The sequence below is a fragment of the Orycteropus afer genome, unplaced genomic scaffold (assembly GCF_000298275.1).
Source record: "Orycteropus afer afer isolate SDZICR_OR568_19922 unplaced genomic scaffold, OryAfe1.0 scaffold00100, whole genome shotgun sequence".
In the NCBI taxonomy this organism is placed as follows: Eukaryota; Metazoa; Chordata; class Mammalia; order Tubulidentata; family Orycteropodidae; genus Orycteropus; species Orycteropus afer.
Window position 1 is genome coordinate 125,527 of NW_006921687.1, and position 13,833 is coordinate 139,359.

A 13,833-nucleotide genomic window follows, 5' to 3' on the forward strand; every position below is an offset into this window, starting at 1 on the left:
ATGAACCCTTATGCACATATAGTATGGTGTTGTCAGTGAAGGCAAACATGGGTATATGGGTGGATAGATGGGTAGACAGGCTGAACTATTAGGTATGTCTATGAAGTGGGGAGTGTACCCAAGAACATGTATAGAGTTGGTAGACAATGGTCCTAATAAATTTATGTGTATGATCTGAATTCCCAGGTGTGTATTACAGCTGACAAAGGGCAAGGCTGTAGTCATTGCTTGGTCAAAGCCAGCTACCAAGGGGGACTGAGTAGTTGAACCTGTGGGCTCGGGACCATAGTTGCAGGGGATATCAAGCTCAACTGGCACAATATACTACACAAAACATTGTTCCACCTCCTACTTTGGTGAGTAGCGACTGGGATCTTAAAAGCTTGCAAGCTGTCATCTAGATACAACAATGGGTCTCTCCTCATCCAGAGAAAAAAAGAATGAAGAAAAACAAAATTCATGGAAACAAATGACTGGTATACCATCTGATCAGCAGCCTATATGACTATGAGACCAGAAGAACTAGATGGTGCCCAGCTACTACTGTCAACCACTTGAAATGAGATCTATATGTAGGAGACCCTGGAGGGAGAGGGGGAACAATGTGGAACAAAAGTCAAAATCATTTGGAGAAAAAAAAAAAGGGGGGGGGGACCAGGTTTGCTGGTCTGATAGAGCCTGGTGGAACCACTGAAACTATGGCCCCTGGCTGCCCTTCAGGTCTGGAGTTGAACCCACACCTGTCGCTCTTGGCCAGGCAGGAGACAGGTATATGAGTTGAACATTACCTGAGGTGGATATACACTCCTTGGAAAGAACAATCATGGGAGAAAGAAAGGCTGCTTATGTGCCGGGGGACAGCTCAGGGGGCAGGAGTGCATGGAGGGATGGACACAGGGAAGAGGTAACTATGGGGAGGAAGTGAGAGGGGACATGTTGCATTGTGGTAAATTGTAGTCAATGTCATGAGACAAAATGTATATGAAATGCTGTATAGAAAGTGAATTTGCTCTGTAAATTTTCACCCAAATTACAATAATAAATAAATAATATAAATGTAAAAGAAAAGAAAAGAAAGTAGCTTAACCTTTACATAAAATAGGTTAAATGTGTACACAGGAGTCTCCAAAGTTATAGTATTAAATGAGATAAGGTGTATGAAAGTGCTTTGGGTTCTGTAAGCACTGGTCAATTGTAAAGCATTTGGATGGGAGCTGAAAGGACGCTATAGTAATACTCTGTCACAAAATCATACTTTCCTTTTAAGTCACTCATTAATTTATTTAAAATGTATTTATCAAAAGGTTTCTTTGTATTAGGCCTGAGGCTAGGTCCTGGAAATAAAGGGGTGAACACAAAAATGGAGACTATCTACATGAAACTCATGTTCTCATGAGGAGATTGAACTTAATGAAAATAATCATGACTACAATCATTGCTATTTAATAGAGATATTATGAGAACCAAAAGTGAGAACTCTGACATAGTCAGTGTTGGCTTCTCTGAGAATTTGACACTTGAGGTACCATTTTTAAAAGACTAAGAATTAACTAAGGCAATGATGTCGACTAAGTTAACAAAGGAAGGAAGGAAGCAGCATGTGTAAAACTCTGAGGCAGGGTGAAGTAGTGACTAGAGGGACTGAAAGTCCACCTATTTGGGAAGGAGTTGGGAGGAATGTGGTACAGAATGGAGATTGGAGCGTGAAGTGAAGCCAGATCATGTAAGACCTTGAAGCTACAATTAAATATATCTTTATCTTAAAATCATTTGTAACACATCAAGATCCCCCTGTACATTCCAGATACGAATGACCATCTGAAACACATGAGACCCAATGTATATACAAATTAAGTTAGAGGGTGTAAGAACCGTGGTAGAATAGGAGTAGAGAGACAACACATTACAGATCTACTACTCAGCTTATGTGGATTTGGACCCTGATAGGTGACAGTCCTAAGAAACTTCTAATTCTAGCTTCCTCTGTGAAATGTTGATATGCATAAATTAAAAAATGGGTGAGGGTGTAGGACAACCTCCTGCCTCTACTTAATATATTCTTATAAAAGGATATATTTTCCTTCACCATAGTGAAAACACTTTATTACTTATTTACTAAAGCTACATAAACTGTAGTTCTGCAGAACCAACCCTATATATATGTATGTATGTATATATATATGATATATTATATAAAAATATATTATATATGTTATATATATAATTGTATATTAGAAAATAACAATAGCACACACATCTATATCTATATAATTACAAATCAAAGGAAATACTGAAATGTGTTTATGTAGAAATTTTATTTAATGTGCTATTGAAATAGAGAAGTAGGAGCAAGAAATATTTAAAATTTTTAGTAAAATATCAGTATTTATAAATTATGGAGTTCTGCAAATATATGCTTCAAGAATATAAAGTTGTGTACAGAATTAAATACCAAACAGAATTTTTTAACAAGGGTGGGAAGCTTATACTATGATCAAAATAAAAATTTGCTTTAATTGCTTTTCTCAAAGAGTGGAAAACAAATAACACTACGCATTTCTCATATTTGCTTTAGCTATGTAAGAAAGAAAGGGAGCGAGAGCGAGAGCAAGCAAGCAAGCCAGACCCAAATTCCGTGCTCCGCTGCGGTACTCTGCTTCTCTCAGCGGTGCAGGAGCACATCTACTCCCTCAATATTTTTATGACCCTGTTCAAAATGTAATCCAATCTTATCTTTCATTATGTTGAACTTCTATGAGATTTGATATGACGCCGGAAGGTGAAAAGAAGACAAATTCAAAACGAAGACATAGATTTGTAGTCTTCCAGAATTAAAATAATGCAAAGAAGAAACTTGCCTAATTGTGCTGTCATCATGACTCTAATAGAATCACAGAAGTTGTGAATTATGCGTATAATTCGACGAGTGGAAAGATCAAGAAGTAAAATGTGGCCTCCTCCAGTTCCTATCCAGAGAGCAGTGTTCTTCTGGAGGCAGAGAGTTTTCACTCTCCCTGAATAAGACATCTGGTGTTTTGATTCCTTGTTTCCTTTTGCCACTTCTTCCCTAAAACCATAAAGTATGTGTTAAAATTTTATCAACAATTAAGAGACCTAATAGATGTGTCTATACATATATACATATATAATTATAATTTATGGATACACTAGAGTATACATTACAGGTCACTAAAATTATAAATAATTTATTTTGTTAAATACCAAATGCAATAGCCACATGGTGCTCTATCTAAAGCACATATTATCAAACGTAACACAATAGCCCCTTAACCTTAGGAAATGCTGAAATAAATACGATGGAAATGACCTTTATAAGGAACAAATGCATGTAATGCAATAAAAATAAATTTTCCCCAAATAAAGAAAAATATTGTGTCGAAGGCTTTCAACAAAGGGTTAGTTTCAAAGGAAAATAAAATTAGTCATTTACATGTAAAAAAAAATCAAGACAAACCACTGAATTTATCTGCTAAGTCAACAAGTAGTCAAATTATGACAAAATGAGGGATCTAGAAATAAAAGAATCCTAATATTTTGGTAGCTCAGGGAGGTAAGGGATCCTTTACCAGGCAGAATGGCTGGCCCTTCTGAACATAATCGCCTCATCACCAAGAGAAAAACTAGGACAGAAGTCTAGGAAAACAAACTTTGAAGTATCATTTTATGGGTATAATATGAAACTTAAAATGTTCCCCAAGGTATAAAACAATCTATGTTGTTGTTATGAGCCATCAAGTCAACCGGACTCATAGCGACCCCTCCTTGGGTTTCTGAGGCGTATCACTACGGAAGTAGATTGCCCAACCGTCCTTCCGAGGTGTGGCTGGTGGGTTTGAACAGCCAGCGTTCTGGTTAACAGTCAAGTGCCTTAGGCACTATGCTACCAGAGCAGCATGGATATAGATATGCAATCAAAATGGAACTTTTCTATTTTCTATTTTTTTAATTTTTTATTACATAAATTTAAATTTTCTATTGAAAATTTTTTGGGAGCTCTGGTAGCGTAGTACCTAAGGCACTTGACTGCTAACCGGAAGGCTGGCGGTTCAAACCCAACAGCCACTTCTTGGAAGGAAGGTTGGGTAATCTACTTCTGTGGTGATACCGCCTCAGAAACCCAAGAAGGGGTCGCTATGAGTTGGGTCTGACTCAAGGGCATATAACAACAAAAAAACAACATTGAAATTTTTATCTTAAATTTTCTCTATTTTTAAATATTTCTATTAAATATTCCTTTAGAAAGGAAGATTAAACCACATTTTCCCCTCTGTGAAATCTGAAGTACAAAGACATCTCTTACAGACATAAAATAAAGAACTATGAATTTACTTTAAAAAGTGCACACAGTCTATCAGTTCACAGAGTTTTTCAGTTTTCTTATCCCACACCTCCACAACAGGGCTATTTTTCTTAGCTACATAGAGAACCGTGTCGACAACCACTGCTATGATGTTGGAATCACTGAAAGCTGCGTAAGAAAACCTAAGGCAAAGGAAACAAAAAAAAAGTCACCACTGTTCATTTTTCTTCTATTTCAACATGTAAAACAACTTTATATTAGTTCTTAATGTATGCAAAAGATGAACATATTTCTGAAAAATACACATGTGAGAGAACTGACAATTAGTTCATGTTACCCCTTAATTATTCTGAATTGACTGTAGGTTTGCAACTTATACTGATTTCTCTTAATGAATTAAATATTACAACTAATAATTATCTTTGGTTTTAATTTTAGTTCTTTCTGGTTCTCTATAGAATTTTACATTTTCCAAACCTGTAAGGTATCTTCATTTCTAAAAGAAATGTCATAAATACCTGTAACTTTAGGATACTACAATAAAATCCTTGTTTTAAAGAATTCTTGGAAAATGAAGCATTAGTCATTTATACCCACAGTGATAAAACATAAGAAGTTGATAAAAATTTTGTCAACAATGTCTTCAAATATTAAAGCAAGGGATATCTTTGCACCAAACACAAGCCAGTTAAGATATGAGAAAAATATCCACATACGCATTGAAACATAAGTAGAAAGTAAATTGTCATCTTCCTCCTCTGAAAATAAAGGAAAAAGATGAATGTTTTTAAATGTCTATCTTACAACCTAGGACATCTGGCATTTTACATATTTTGCAAACAGAATGGTTACCATAGACCCCATCTGTCTGGCAAACTCCTAGTTAGCCTTTGAGGCTTAACTTAAATGTCAGAGTCTGGAGTTCTTTGAAACATAAGAATTATACCCTTTTCTCCACTGCTGTAGCTGTAGGATTAGCAACCTTATTACTATATAAAATTGTATTAGTGTGTTCCTCACACTAAACTGCAAAGTCCTTTAAGGACAGCGACCTCTCTTATCTTCTACATATCCACAATCCAGTAAAAAGTCGTAAGACATAAGTACCCTATAATATACTAGGAAATTTGTCAAGTGGATGGACAGAAACATGGGTGAATGGAGAATAAACTCACAAGAAGAATGAACTAATAGGAAACAGTAAACACTGCGATGAAATCAAATAGATGCCACAAAAATACCACAGGGATATAACTGTTTTTAATATATCCTAAAGTAGGGATATTCTGCATTGTTTTTCTTAATCTCTATTCTCGTAGGGGAAAATGGAAATAGAAAATGTTGCCTGAAATCCACTTTGCTTTCCTTCCTGGATATTTGGTATATTTAACAGAATATAGTTCAAATTCTTATAGAGTTTTGCATTGAGTTTTATAATTCATAAAATTCTTTCATATTATCTAGTTTGATCATTAGTTTAAAAAATTATAATTTATTATTAATCTCAATTTGGGAATTAAAGAAAGAAATGTTTATAAATGCTAAATAATTTTCTTAAGACCATGAAACTAACATGTTGTAGAACCAGAACTCAAAAATACAAGTGTTCTGATTCCAAACGCAGTGATTTTTCACTATTTCATTATGCTTTGTAGTCACGGCATGTATGTTGGCGAGGATAAGGAGAATAATAATGATGAATCAATATTTAATTAGAAATATAATATCTGAGTAGGGAAAGAGAGAGATCAAGTCAAAAGGAACACTTTGTTTAGAAGAGAACATTTCCAAGAATCTATGAAACTCTAACCTCTTTGTGGAAGTGAAAATTTTGAAAATCTGTTATCTATAGATGTTCTATCTAGTAAAATATTTAAATTCCAAATCTAATGTCGAATTGTAGAGTGTTCATTGATTCACATGATCCTATATCAGGCTCTGTGAAATAAAAGAATTGGAGACTCTCTTCAAAGATTTCAGGCTTATTTAGGTTGGAGAAAAGTAGAAATTATGCAATAAGAGAATGAGTTCATCCAAATATTAACCACATTCTAGGCCCCAGGCTAGGAAATAAATTGTGACTGAGAGGAAAATGTCCTCATCCATGAAAATGTGTAATACACTGCAGTGGATTTTCACCCTGACTAGAATAATCTTAGAGCTTTAAAGAAATACTGACACTGGAGTCCATCCTCAGAATTTTATAAATGTGTGATAGATTATGCGGTGATATATACAATAGAAGTTCAAAGCCAAGCACCTCAACTGCAGAGGTGGGATCAGAAACACCCATGCAAGAGAAGGGACATTTAAAATGAAACAGGAAGCATAGTAGTCATCCAGGCAGACTGAAAACCACATGTGAAGGCTGGGGTGAAAGGGAGTCAATAGCTTGCAAAGAACTGACATAGTTTCAGCATGATTGAGGCACACATGGCAACAAGGTTGCAAAAGATGAGTCTAGAGAGGTAAGCAAGGACTCAATGGTGAAGGGCCTGGTAGGCTGTTTTAAGGAATTTGGTTCCTATGCAAAGGACAATGGTATGCTGCTGAAGGGTTTTAAGCAGGAGAGTGACTCCAGATTGATTGGCAGTTTAGAAGGGGCACTCTGGCTAGAATACAGAGAATGGATTGAAGGGCACATAATCAGAGGTTAAGAACTAAATAGTTGTTTTTGTTGTTATGTGCCGTTGAGTCGGACCGGACTCATAGAGACCCCTCCTTGGGTTTACGAGGCGGTATCACTATGGAAGTAGATTAGTATGGCCATAGATAATGGTTGCAGCCTGGTCTATGGTAACAACTGTAAGAACAATGAGAAGCACAAGGATTTGAGAGTCATTTAGGAGGAGAGTCAAGTGGACAAGGAAACAAAGGGTAAAGGAATCAAGGATAACTCACAAATTTCAGACTTGAGCACCTAGGTAGATGAGATAGGGATTTGTGATTCAAAGCTAATAATAATCATAAAATAGCTAACATTTATTGAGAGCTTATCAGATGCAGGGCATTATGTTAAGCTCTTTATATTAGTTTTTTTATTTAATCTTACAAACATGTCTTTGAGATAGAATCTATAATAATCCCCAGGTTAGAAGGGAATGAGGATTTGACCACAAATGGCAGAGCCAAGATTAGAACTATGATTTACAATCTGAGCCACCATGCTACACTGCTTCATGAGGAATAAAATAAGAAATAATTGCAGCGATGGAGTTATAGTGCAACTAAAAATTTGAAACAACAAGTTGGGGCTAGATATTTATTTTATTCTCGCTTGAATCTGGCTTCACATTTACTAACTTGTTTATAAATCAGATGTGTAATTGTCAAATCTATGGAAGAGTTTATTACAGAGTTTTATTCTCCCTACAGTCAATACTTGGTAGAAATTACCCAAAACTGCATATATAAAATCTACGGATTTAGTAAAATACTTAGGTGACTGTCTTTCAAATTCCATCTGTTTTATTTGATACCAAGAAAATAAAACTGTTCAAAATTTATATTTATAAATTCTCCTAAGATAGAAATGGAGCTCTGGTGCCACAGTGCCTAAGGCATTCAACTGCTAACCAGAAGGCTGGTGGTTCAAATCCCAGCCACTCCACAGAAGGAAGACCGTGCAAGCTGCTTCCATAAAGATTTACTGCCTTGGAAACCCAGTGGGGGTCACTATGAGTCAGAATGAGTTTACATATTTTATATTAAATGTGGTTATGCTGAGTGATTTTTTAATTCCCTCTACTTTCTGAAATTTTCTATAATGAATGTTTCCTTTTATAATGTAAAAATAAATTATTAATTTTAAAAGATCTTTATTAGGGTTTATCAACAGCATTATTGACGGATTAAAACAATAAACATGGATAAAATGTTAAATTAGTTGTATAGATAGAAATCACTTACAGCTGGTTTGTCCTCGTCTCAATGAGTTTTTGAATGTTGAACTCATTAGAAAATGAGAAAATCTTTGTGCCACATCCTCCCCACATTACATTTTTTTCAGCTGAATTCATGGATTCACTCAAACACATCAGCGGAGTGCTGACATTTCCTATATTTAGTATCTTCAAAGGAGCAACTCCTTTACACTTTTCCAAAAAGAAAAAACATACTCTTAGCAAAATGAATAGCTATGCAAACTTAAACACTGTAAAAATGACTCTTTTTAAAAATCACTTTCCCATTTTAAGTGATTAGAAATATTAAAATAAAAATTGGGAATTTTTTTAAAGGTTCTATAAAATAGCATTCAATTCAAGAGGGATTCAAAATTATCATCCTATGATCAATCTCTTCAGTTCTCCACACACACAAAAAAAAAAAGGTACAAAGAATAACCTAGGGATTATACTCTACTTCTCTTTCATTAGACAATAGCTTTTGGATAGCAAGCAATATGGATGGGGACAATGTTGAATGAATGGACAAAGCCACAAATGAATAAATAGGTGAAGAGATAAATACTTGAATGACTAAAGGAGAATCTCATGAACATAGAAGTTAAGTGATTTGTTCACTTCAGACTAAAGAAAAAGTTAGTGGCAAGCCAGGTTTAAACTTAAATTTACTTCTTCTTTGCCACATCATATTTATAAGGAGTTGTGTATTTCATAAAGGTCCCTGGGTAGGCACAAATGTTTAGCATTTGAATACTAACCTAAACTTTGGTAGTTCAAACCTACCCAGTAGTGCTGTGTAAGAAAGACCTGAAGATCTGCTTTTATAAAGATTACAGCCTCAAAAAAAAAAAAAAAAAACCCTCTGTGGATCTGTTCTACTCTGTAACACAGACAGTCACCATGAGTCAGAATCATGGGTTTGGTTTTTCAGTATGTATTTCATATGTGTAAAAACTGAATTATTTCCATTCCTACCACTATAAATCAGATCTCATTTGTCATTTTTGACCTTAGTTCATTCAGTTAAAATGTACAGCAATCAGCAAGTACAAACTGAGAACCTGTTGCATACAAGATCTTATAAAGGGATAAAAAGCAGAATTTATGATCCTTGCTCTCAAGGAGCTTATAATTGTATAGGAGGTAGATAAAAATACATGAAACAAAAGAAGTAAAATAAATTGTGATTTAGAATGCATTCAGTATTTACCTTAACTGCTTTATCTTCAAAGATTGCTAAATTGCCATCAGCGGTTCCCACCAAAAGAAAATTTTTTTGTTTGCTTAAAGGAAAAATGTTAAATTGTTACAAAGGGAACACTTACATCCAAGAGATTTCAAATCCAAAATTGCCTGTGGAGTTTATATCTCAAACTGTCAAAAATGTGTGCTTAACATTTTTCTAGTATGTTTTTCCAGTACTGACAACCAAAAGAAGCATACTAGGTCTAATTTTAATGACTGCTGGAAAGCTTTTCCCAAATAATAGAAAAAATAACCCCTTACTCATGTCTGAAATTCTGCCATTTAGATAAATTCCTTTAGAATAACATCTCTACAATCAAAAATGTTTGTCATTTTCAACTATCAACATATGAATTAGTTTATTGAATTTTTCCCAAGTTGGTATTTAGTTAACTGATACATTTAAGCCTGTCACACATTAGGCTATTAACATGTATATATTCAAAGAAAGTGAATGAGAAATCATTTTCAAAGAAGTCCTACAAAGGTAAGTTGACAGGTAAAGAGATACAGCCATGGCTGAGATGATACAAGGATAGGGCTGAAGGGCCTAAGCAAATGATTGACCTGTTTTTTATAATTCTGCCTTAGCCAGATCTGTCTACAAAAAAACAACAAACATCTTTCTGACCTCCCATAATTCCCTCTGATATATGCAAACCAGTAGAAATATGTTAAAAATGAGCAATCTTTGCTGGCATAATAACAATGTAGCATATAATTAAGTTATCTAAATGGTATTTAGGAACTCTGGTAGCATAGTGCCTAAGGCACTTGACTGCTAACCAGAAGGCTGGTGGTTCAAAGCCACCAGCCACTCCTTGGAAGGAAGATTGGGCAATCTACTTCCGTATATGCCTCGGAAACTCAAGGAGGGGTCACCATGAGTCAGGTTGACTTGATGGCTCATAACAACAACAACAACAAATGGTATTTACTTTTCCCCCAAGGATCAAATTCATCTCTGTACCTTTGCTTGGAAAAGGAATTGCAATACAAACAAGTAACAGAATCAGTCATCTTTTCAAGTGTATGTCTCTTTCTCCCATCTTCGGTATTGATGACCAGGAGAGTGCCAGACTGCATTCCAGACACAATCCAGCTTTCCTTTTCAGCAGGAAGGTACACCAAGGCCAAGCACAAAATTCTACTATCAGTAACTTCCTGTTAAAAAACAAAACACACTCTAAATGTTTTGAGTCTAGCGTCAGTGACTAGAACATAGATACAATGAAAATACTCCTTATAATTAACTCTATTTTCTTACTTTTAATTTTTAAAAACATGCTAATTTTACTTCATTTTCAGCAATAAATGATTAACTAATAACTTTTACCTACCTAGAATGCATGTGAGACTAAATATAAAAATTCAAAAGTATTTCTCTGTATTAATTTTCATTCCATCAAATAAATGAGAGGATTGTTCAACCTTTAAAGTAATGTTTAAGCACAACAAAGCAATAGTTAAAGTATTAGATTATTCTGTAAGTATAGACTTTATCTTATATTCGTCAATACAATGTTATGATCCACCATATAGGAGCCTGTTGTAAGAGCCCCAACCAGATCTTCTCTATCAGTAAGATGCACCCAACCCCCTTTGCTCTTAGTGTTGATTACTAACAGCTCAGAGCTGCACCCTTCACTAGAGAGTAGCCCAAGGCCCATATGAGTTTAGGAATTTCAAAGACCCCACCCTCATTGCTGGGCAGACTGTAACCAAAGAATGACTAATATGTAGGAACAAAAGGCTAGTTCCTGATGCCTCTGACTTTTCAGAGCTCCATGTGGGCAAAAGCTAAGCCTTGACCTCCTCAGAAATCACATTTTTGCTGAGCTCCTGCTCAAGTCCTCCCCTGTGTCCTTCACTTCCTTAGAAGTTTCTCTCTCCTTAAATCACTTACATGAGAATCTCTGCTTCAGGCTCTACTTCCAAGAAATCTGTCCTAAGACATATATATACTTGATTTCAAAACTAAGCACAGATTATTTAATGTCAAATGAATATTCTTACTCTAACAGGATGCTAATTTAGTAATACTGAAATATTAGTTCTTATTTAAGTCTGAGAAAGTTTTAGAATATGCTTTAAAGCATAAATTTTAAATATAAGAAGTCCTTCCTGAATAATTTTTGAAAATCATGTATGCTTTAAAATAACCCACAAAGAAGGCTTTTTGAAAACATTTCCTATTTGAAGAATATTGAGATTTACCTCAGAAGTGTGTACTTCAGTATTCAAGTCAAGATACGAGAGCTGCCCTCTGTCAGTGGGTCCACAGCCCAGCCAGATCCTTGCATTCTTGCTGTTATGATTTGTAGCAACCATGCATTCAACAATAAAGTTTTTTGGTATTAAAATATATCTCATCAGGCAGACTAACTCTGCTGAATTCAAACTGTCAAAGACCTGAAATAGTTTAAAAAAAAAAAAAAAAACACAATAGCACACATCAATTTAACACATTACTTTTCAAAAAAAAAAAAAAATCAGATTATTGTTCATAACGTAAAACTAAGTGTAAAATATCAAGAAAACCCTAATTTGTTAATTAAACTTTGGTCCATAAGACATCGTTAAGACTAATAACCCAAACTATAAGGAGCTCTGGTAGCATAGTGCCTAAGGCACTTGACTGCTAACCAAAAGGCTGGCGGTTCAAACCCACCAGCCACTCCTCGGAAGGAAGGTTGGGCAATCCTACTTCTGTAGTGATACTGCCTAGGAAACCCAAGGAGGGGTCGCTATGAGTCGAGGTCGACTTGACGGCAAATAACAACAGCAACAACATAAGTAAAATTACACTTCAAAATAATTTTTTTCAGCTGTGCATTATATATATTCTTTTGTATATATGGTACTTTTAGTGAAAAAGAAAAAAAAAATCCCTAAAATATCAACTGAACAGAAATTTAGAATAATCAAAGATATTGTTCATTCAATTCTGTACTGCATAGCTCAGCACAGTTCATTAAGAAGGAGCTCTGATGGCGTAGTGCCTAAGGCATTTGCCTGCTAACAGGAAGGCTGGCAGCTCAAACTCACCAGCCACTCCTCAAAAGGAAGATTGGGCAATCTACTTCCATAGAGATACAAAAAATGCAACCACTGCAGTGGAGTCCGATCCAACTCATAGCGACCGCTCCTTGGGTTTCCAAGGCAGTATCACTACAGAAGTAGATTGCCCAATATTCCTTCCGTGGAGTGGCTGGTGAGTTTGAACTGCCAGCCTTCTGGTTAGCAGTCAAATGCCTTAGGCACTATGCAACCAGACTTGGAAACCCAAGGAGGGGCGTTCATTAAAGCCCCTCAAACGGAGCCACATCAAACGGAAGATAAACATTTGGCCCAACAGTAGTGTGGAGCTTCTACCATTTGAAAGGAAAGGAAATTTCAGTCTCTGGTAACAAAATTTAGAAAATCACCTCTAGATTCTATTTGTTTGTTTTCATACAAACACTAAAGAAAAGGAGAGTGCAGAACAACCATAACTGGAATACAACAGTCATGATACAGTCATTTGCCTGCCACATATAAGACACCAAGAAAGTGCTTATTTTCTCAGTGCCTCATCTGTTAAAGGTTTTTACATACCTTGCCTACTACACACTGAATTTTCAAGATAAAATAGGTATGTGCAGTGTTTTCAATGCTGTCAATTACAACAAAAAAAGTCAATATAATGTATTCTATAAAATACACGTATAATTGAAAATGAAAAGAGGAAAAAGAAAAACTATGAAGATATGGGAAATATCACTGTGATAAAATAACTGATAAAATAAAAACTAAAGTATAATTAACACTGATGGTAACTTAAACTACAGAACAAGTAGGTCAACTAACCAACATAATGATATAATTGAATGTTTGATAAAGTCAATGGAGATATAGTTGGCTTTTGTGACTTGTTGTTGTTAAGTCCTGTCAAGTCTATTCCGACTCACAGCAACCCTACATACAACCGAATGAGACGTCTCCCAGCCCTGAGCCGTCCTCACAATTATCGCTTTGCTTGATGTCACTGTTGAGGCGCTGTAGCATTCCATCTTGTTGTGGATCTTCTCCTTTTTTACTGACCTTCTACTTTACCAAGCACGATATCCTTCTCCAAGGACTGGTCTCTTCTGACAACATGACCAAAGTACAAGAGACAAAGTCTAGCCATTCTTGGTTCTAAGGAATATTCTGGCTGTGCTTCTTCCAAGACAGATTTGTTCATCGGAAACCCAAGGAGGGGTCGCTATAAGTCGGGTCAGAGTTGAGGGCACATAACAACAACAACAACAGCTAGCAGTCCATGGTATTTTCAATATTCTTCACCAACAGCACAATTCAAATATAACTTCTTGGGTTTTC

The 13,833-nt window shown here is 35.5% G+C and overlaps 1 protein-coding gene across 1 annotated transcript in view; it reads right to left on the bottom strand.

The window, feature by feature from the left end:
- The window catches only part of LRRK2 (leucine rich repeat kinase 2), a 187,507-nt gene that overhangs the window by 6,762 nt on the left and 166,912 nt on the right, over nucleotides 1-13,833 (bottom strand). Inside the window, exons 44-49 of the mRNA XM_007943152.2 lie at nucleotides 11,689-11,883; nucleotides 10,442-10,635; nucleotides 9,437-9,509; nucleotides 8,231-8,415; nucleotides 4,351-4,503; nucleotides 2,859-3,067 (exon numbers count right to left, since the gene is read on the bottom strand). Of these exons, the coding sequence (XP_007941343.1) occupies nucleotides 2,859-3,067; nucleotides 4,351-4,503; nucleotides 8,231-8,415; nucleotides 9,437-9,509; nucleotides 10,442-10,635; nucleotides 11,689-11,883 (1,009 nt within the window). The remainder of the gene's footprint in view (nucleotides 1-2,858; nucleotides 3,068-4,350; nucleotides 4,504-8,230; nucleotides 8,416-9,436; nucleotides 9,510-10,441; nucleotides 10,636-11,688; nucleotides 11,884-13,833) is intronic.